Below are 7175 nucleotides of genomic sequence, written 5' to 3'. Positions count from 1 at the left end.
TATATATTTTTTAAATCTATATATATTTTAAAGAAATTTTTATATAATTATTTATTTTTAATTTTTTTGTAATAATATTTCAAACATAATTTGATAAGTATATTTTTTAAAAATATAAATTGAAAAAAAAAATAAAAAAATTTAATACAATTAAAAATATAAATTTTATATAAAATAAAAATTATTAAAATATTGTCTCTTTACAAATTTTTGGTTAATTTTTTATATTACACACGAAGTTAAAAGGGTTTCAGTTTTGAGGGTAACAAACTCGTGAGTGGTCCAAAAAAAAAAAAAGTGAAGGGTGGGACTGGGAGTGGAAGGTGGCGAACAAATTTACTCAACTGTCAACTCTGCTCAAATGAATAACAAACTAATATCCCCTTTTCTCGCTGAAAGGAAAATAATCCTCGAGCCCTCATCTTTCAGCCAAAAAAAATAACTACATATATAAGAGACCAAAAATTAGAGGGAAGCAGAGAAAGAGAGAATTCAGCAGAACAGAATAGTAATGGGGAAAGAGCGATGTTGCAAGCCGAGGAGCAGAGCCAAAATGTCACTTGAAGAGTACATCCAATTCTTCCATTCCCGCAATTACTTCAATATTCCTGTTCAACATCTAAATCAGGTCGCTACATCTCTTCTCTCATCATTCCTTAACTCTCAATTTTCATCTCATCTTAACTTTTTGTGGTGTGCAGATCATTAGCATGCACGGTTACAAGAAATTGCACAAGGTTCCTAAGGTATTTGTTAAAATGCTTTACTCATTTTCTGTTTATGGTTTCTTTTTCATCAACCAATCTTGGATTGACGATCTGATATTCACTTGCCGTTTTGGGTTTACAAATTCTCACAGTCGGTCCTAATAGATGCAGTGAGCACACTCACTTTAGTTAGTCCACCTCGCTCTACTCTCAACGACATCAGTTCCTCACCGATGGTAACCATTACGCTGGACGATGTTATCACCGACCTCAACGATCTAAATTGGGAAGAGTGTTCCACCACCTCTGTTCAGACCATGAGCTCCCTCGGCCACGGCATCGTCACCTCCTCTCCCGCTTCTCCTCCTTCTCCTCATCCTCATCCTCATCATCCTTTTTCAGATTCGAATCAACATCACACGAATTGCTCCAACGGAAAAAAGCGGCAGAAAGCTGTGGCAAGGGATCCGAAATCCAATGGTGGTCACAAGAGGGTGAGGCGACAGAAGAAGGCGCTGATGAAGAGGAAAGCAATCGCCAAAATTTATGGTGCTTCTCATGAGTGTGGAGAATGTCTAGCTTTGGATTTATTCTCAATCGGATCGCGTTGATGAGATGAGTACCTCCATAATATGGTAACGTTCAGACCTTGCTTCTCAGCTTAAGTACCAATGCTCATTTGCTAATGTAGTAGTAATAGTTTGTGAAGGACTTTTCTGTCATTCGAATTTGTCATAAATTCGTTTTTCTTTCTTTTTTTTTTTTTTTTTGTCTGTAATATTGTTGGATGGATTGACTATGGATTATAAAAGCAAATTACTCCCTATTTTTTATTCTTTATTTTAATTTGAAGGATCACTTTTGAAAGATCATGTGAAATTGTCAGAAAAAAAAACTTGTCAGAAGAATTAAGGAATGTACGTCTCTTTCTTTGAAAATAATAGTTAGAAATTAAGTAGTATACGGTAAAATGTAGTGAAATGTATATAAAATGTTTGAGTACAATGTTGAAATTTAGAACTGAAATGTTGTTTTTTATTTTTTCGTTTTAACTTCTAACCACAACATTAAAAGTTAAAAAAATATTTATAATTTAATTACTTACCTATTTAACTGTTCTATTGGAGCAGTTTTGTGTCAAATACACCATAAATGTTTTTTCTTTATGGAGTTGGCCTAATCCTTTATCGAGTGATGTCATATTATTATTATTATTATTATTATTATTATTATTATTATTATTATTATTATTATTATTAATTTATCAATATTAAGAGTGCTACAGTTGCTTCCCATTAGTCTAACCGTAGAGCGGCCCCAAAGAAAATTATCATATGATCCACAATTGAGAAATAAAATGAAAACTGAGCTCAAACAGAGAATACAAATTTGAGAACCAACTCCTACATTATCATAACATCATACAATAAAATCACCTTTTACACTACCCATTTGAGAATAAACACTACGAATTTCAACCGGTCACACCATATGTCTATTTAAGTCTAAAAAAACATGTTTTAAGACTAAAAGACTGAAATTTAACATCAAGAACCATCATAAGTTTTGAGAAGCATCTCATATTCATTCGCCACTAGCATACAATCGGGTCCACTCTTTTGCTGCAAACGGTTACATTTTAAGAAAACAGTTAGTACAGAACACACGAGTAACTTTAATTTTAAAGGAAATTAATATTTTGAAGACTATTGAATTGGTTTCTTTCTGTCAGATTACTTTTTAGCTAATCTTTAGATTTAGAAGCTGTTAAGAAAATAAAGGAATAGGAAACCACCAAGGAATATGACCATGATTCAGCTCTAGCCTAGTGCCTGCTCAAGGCTTAACATAGTATAAATCTTAACTAGACATTAGTCCAACATCAACAACTTATAGTAGATTCATCTTAAATGTTAAATCAAACTATGGGTTGAAGAACTAATTGTGCCAGAAAAGATAGTTTACCCAAAGAAAAATACCTGTCTCAACAGCTTCGGTTTCATTAGTCTTCCAGTGCTTTGCGATGTTCTCAGAAAGCGGATCATCCGGGTTTGGAGCACTCAAGAGAGCTTGAATACTGTTTCCAGTAAACCACAAAATCATTCATAATCCATATCTTAATACAGATGTAAAGTAAAATATATCCATTACATTTTATAATTTAGCTTTAGCTTTTACAACAGCCTGTACCACATATACGTTCACGATGAAGAGTGGGGAACCAAATTTCATTAGACAAAGATATAGCCACACTACATTACCTGAGCAATACAGTTCGAATTTGTAGGGCTGGACTCCACTTATCTTTCAAGATGTCAAGGCAAATCCGTCCAAGCTACAAAAGAAGATTTTTCTTTTCCTTTATATTCGGAAATTTCAAAACACTTAAAGAGGAACAACTAAAGGAAATGAAACGAAGAAGATTACTTGCCTTGTCAATGTTAGGATGATATATTTTTGTGAGAAAGCGAACCTGTAAATCAAAAATAGTTATGTATGGATTGTGAGACTACAGCTGTTCTAATTGCACAATGAAATCTGTTATAGCATACATTTTAAAGGCATATTTTCAAAAACATGTGTTCTCATTTACTATTGTTTCTCTTATATTGTATACATATAAAAAAATATAAATATATCAATATTAGTTCATTTATCCTATTAAAAAGCATACAGACTCATTCAAAAAAGGTTAAGAACCAAACACAACTCCTGAGTAATTAGTAATGAGTGTTTTCTACCCCATCAACAATTTTGATCATTCTCCCAACCCTAAGCAAAAATGAATAACCATAGCATACCCTACACAGATGATGGCATGTTGCAATAAATATTGACTACTTATGGACATTTCAGATTTTGCCTTGTCACACGTTATCCTCATTTCTTGGATCCTAGCTTCTTAACCTTTTAAACACTTCAGCTAATCATAATGGTTTGAACCACTATTTGGAAAATACTTAAGATCCTAACTTCTACTATATGTCCCTACCACTTCTAGCCCAAAAAGTTAAAATAAAAAATCAATTGAACTCCGGGACATCTAGCAATCACAAGAAAATGCACCTGGACAACATAAATAGACCGAAAACAAAAGTTATGAAACAAAAACCAGCTTTATGTAATTAAGATACAGGGGTAACAATCAACTAAAAGCTAGCATTCATTTCTGCCACACAAACAGGTTGTTGCTACAGAATAAAACAAATCTTTACCTTGGGAGGTGCCATCGGATATTCTTCAGGTAGAAACAACTCCAACTTAAAAACCCCACCTAAGAAGAACACATCAGATGGCATATAAACATGAGGCAAATAAAATAGAAAAATAAACGTTTATGTACATTTTATTTTACCACAACATTTTGCTGAGGACAGAAAATAAGATACCAAAAATTCTCTTTCAATGTGGTTATGAAAGATGACCTGGAAAGCATCTACCAAAGGATGAATGCATGGAGCGCACAACTTTGCTGTGTAAATTTTATGAAAAATATTGCATATAAAAAAGAAGCTTGATTTCCCTTTTACTTTGTATTGTCAAATTCATAAATGATCCACATTATTATAAGAACTCACAAAAGATAACAACTCTTTTAGTTTTAGTTACACAATGATAAATAACTAAATAAATAAGCCTGCCAGAGTTTTAATCATATGCTTGCTCTTATTTCCATGAAAGTCCTTTCAGAAAAAAAATGAATGATATGATGTAGAGTTAGAAAAGTGTAATCTTCCAGAACACTGACGAGTAATCACTAGTGAGAAGTAAGCAGGGAAGATGTTAACATATATCTTTCAACTAATCACTGTGTAAAAAAGCCATCTAGCAGACTGATCACCTTCATAAGGAGACTGAGATGGACCAAGAATCATCACATTAAAATACCGCATATTTTCCTCGGATGGGGAAGCACTAATTCCAGGAGCTGTTAACAAAAGATAAAGTAACTTATAAAAATTAGTCATATAAATTGCAACTTAATTTAAAAGTTATAAAATGTATAAAATAAGTCATATAAATTGCAACTTAATTAAAAAGTTATAAATGTATGTATGTAAGTAGTGACTTTTTTAATAATACCAAATTCGTTAATGTAACAAAAACAAAAAACAGAAAGTATGGTTCTTGGTTAGAATAGAATTATTATTTCATCAAGAGCACAAAAGGTTTTGAATTATCTCTGGGCTTCCCAAAAATTAAGTTTGCTAATTCTTGTAATGAGCTGCTATGATAAGTGAAAATAAGAAAAGTTTTTCTTATTACATTTAGGAAACAAGTTTGGGCGAAACCATGAAATAATTAATGAAATGAAATTGGAAAGAGATAACTCTCCCCGTTTATACTTCTCATCCATTCTCTAATCTTTTCCTACTACAGTACCCATTTCTGATCAAACAGTAAACGATCCCGTGATAAAAAATAAAAATACTAACTCCATCAGATATATATATATATATATATCCATTTCGAAATTCAATCCCACAAAATCTTGATGACTTGAGGTTAGGCTACTATATTTTGTTCAAAGACAGTATAGAATTAATCTTTAAAGTGTCGAATTACGAATTTCAAGAAATGAATGAAAGAAGAGATAAACAAATGACTAATCCTTGATCAAGAAAAGCTTGATTAACATAATAAATCACTCGTGATTTTTCTCACAATAACAAGAGTAAACCAATTATAACCATCAAAAAAAGTGCCAGAATACGGAGAATTTTCCATAAACTATAATAAAAGAGAAAGAAAAGTAGACCTGGTTCACTGAGAAGCCTCTGCGTCTCCTATACGCAATTACGGAAACACACAAGAAAAAAAAAATGAGAAATCGACATATACGTCACTACATGCAAAGCATACAGAAAAATAATTTTGTGGTATTGAAAAATCAAAAGATCGGAAGGTATAGGAAGAATAACCTTGATAATTCTTCGAGGAAGATTACTATTCGCCATTGATTGTCTTCCCAAAAGAGCTCAGAGAGAACCGCAGAGAATTTTAGAGAGAGAGGGAGCTATAGAGAGAGGACAGAATTCACAGGCTCACAGCAGCTGAAATCGAATGGTAATTTCAACTCTGTAATATGTATGTTATATACATAATTTTACTACCCCTTTTTTTATATTTTATTTTTTTTAGAAAAAAATATTAACATAAATAATCATTAATAATTTATTTATTTTTTATATTTTTTTGTAAAGAATAATTAATAATTTAATTTTAGAATTTTTTTTCTATAAAAGTCAGATTCCCATACTTTTCTTTATCAGATTCCCGTACTTGGAACAATACTTCTCCTCTTAGAGAAAAAAAAAAATTATATTTTCTTATAAAATTATTAGAGTAATTAGTAATTTTTCCCCTTGAATTTTGACATGTACCAAATCGTGCCCCCTAAACTTTTTTGGCCGTTAAAAATTCCCTCCGAACTATTGAGATTGTTAAATTTAAGGACTTTTGTCTAATTTCACTTAATTTTACTGTTTCAGTGATTGTTTAAGTACTAAACCATGCTCCCTAGACTTTGATATCTACCAAATCATTTCCCTCAAACTTTGATATGTACTAAATCATGCCCCTGAACTTTCATCCATGTCAGTTTCTTTTACTAAAATTAGACAAAAGTCCTTAAATTTAACAATTTCAATAGTTCGAGGGGAATTTTTAACGACCAAAAAAATTCAGGGGGCATAATTTGGTACATGTCAAAGTTCGGGGGGAAAAATTACTAATTAGCCAAATTATTATGAATAATATAAAATAAACAGCAGCAACTTACTCATACTCAAGCATATGTTGATTGGGGCATCTCTATCACTTCTGGGACGATTACTAGTGTTCCTGATCCAATATCCAATATTACTAGCAAACTCCAACACTGTTCTACACATCTCACATAGTGAAAAAGATCCCTACCCCTCACTTTCTCATCAAATCAAGAACATCTAATCCCAACTTCAAAGTGTGTAGAATATCCCCCAACCTTCAAACTCTCAACTGGCCTTATGCCAATCTCTCGAAAGTGAGTTGGATAGACCTCTCTACAAAGAGGAAGAATATTGGCAGCAGCGTTCTCGTATCAACTGGCTTAAGCTTGGGGACAAGAAAACTCGTTATCTTCATCACATAGCCTCCTCCCAGCCTGCTACCGACCAAATTCGATCTCTTATGCATTCAGATGGCTCTCTAGCCATTGATTCTGCTTCGATCTTGTCTACCATTGAATACTACTTTGCTCAGTTGTTTACCAGTCAGAATCCTGGCAATGACATTATTGATAGAGTTTTAGTCGAGATCACTGAGCATATTACAGAGGTTGAAACTGCTAGCCTTCAAGCTTTGTATACTGCGAGTGAGATTCAAAAGGCTGCCTTCTAATTGCCCAATTGCAAAGCACCTGGAATTCATGGTTTCAATGGTGCCTTTTTGTTGGTTTTATGGTACTAAATTAGGTACACGGCGGAA

The 7175-nt window shown here is 32.7% G+C and overlaps 2 protein-coding genes across 2 annotated transcripts; one reads left to right on the top strand and one right to left on the bottom strand.

Moving 5' to 3' along the window:
* Positions 1 to 278: 278 nt before the first annotated feature.
* LOC115701075 (uncharacterized) lies at positions 279 to 1533 on the top strand. Its single transcript, XM_030628773.2, has 3 exons — positions 279 to 628; positions 702 to 746; positions 860 to 1533. The coding sequence occupies exons 1-3, from the start codon at positions 512 to 514 to the stop codon at positions 1316 to 1318; spliced, it is 621 nt and encodes a 206-aa protein (XP_030484633.2). The 5' UTR covers positions 279 to 511; the 3' UTR covers positions 1319 to 1533.
* A 562-nt stretch (positions 1534 to 2095) lies between these two features.
* Positions 2096 to 5828, bottom strand: LOC115701078 (ubiquitin-conjugating enzyme E2 36). Its single transcript, XM_030628775.2, has 8 exons — positions 5630 to 5828; positions 5467 to 5494; positions 4549 to 4635; positions 3923 to 3981; positions 3139 to 3180; positions 2969 to 3042; positions 2687 to 2784; positions 2096 to 2329 (listed from the first exon to the last, which is right to left on the bottom strand). Exons 1-8 carry the CDS (start codon positions 5663 to 5665, stop codon positions 2292 to 2294), a joined length of 462 nt encoding a protein of 153 aa, XP_030484635.1. The 5' UTR covers positions 5666 to 5828; the 3' UTR covers positions 2096 to 2291.
* Between the last annotated feature and the right edge of the window lie 1347 nt (positions 5829 to 7175).

This window comes from Cannabis sativa, chromosome 8 (genome assembly GCF_029168945.1).
Source record: "Cannabis sativa cultivar Pink pepper isolate KNU-18-1 chromosome 8, ASM2916894v1, whole genome shotgun sequence".
NCBI lineage: Eukaryota > Viridiplantae > Streptophyta > Magnoliopsida > Rosales > Cannabaceae > Cannabis > Cannabis sativa.
This window is presented reverse-complemented; position numbering and strand designations above follow the sequence as displayed.

What these genes read in the sequence shown, in the direction of transcription:
- LOC115701075 (XM_030628773.2), top strand. Translation starts at nt 512, where the DNA reads ATGGGGAAAGAGCGATGTTGCAAGCCGAGGAGCAGAGCCAAAATGTCA. An exon ending in CTGTTCAACATCTAAATCAG is followed by an intron (nt 629 to 701) that starts GTCGCTACATCT and finishes TGTGGTGTGCAG; the next exon opens with ATCATTAGCATGCACGGTTA. An exon ending in AATTGCACAAGGTTCCTAAG is followed by an intron (nt 747 to 859) that starts GTATTTGTTAAA and finishes AAATTCTCACAG; the next exon opens with TCGGTCCTAATAGATGCAGT.
- LOC115701078 (XM_030628775.2), bottom strand. Translation starts at nt 5,665, where the DNA reads ATGGCGAATAGTAATCTTCCTCGAAGAATTATCAAG. An exon ending in TTCCTCGAAGAATTATCAAG is followed by an intron (nt 5,495 to 5,629) that starts GTTATTCTTCCT and finishes AATTGCGTATAG; the next exon opens with GAGACGCAGAGGCTTCTCAG. An exon ending in GAGGCTTCTCAGTGAACCAG is followed by an intron (nt 4,636 to 5,466) that starts GTCTACTTTTCT and finishes TTTTGTTAACAG; the next exon opens with CTCCTGGAATTAGTGCTTCC.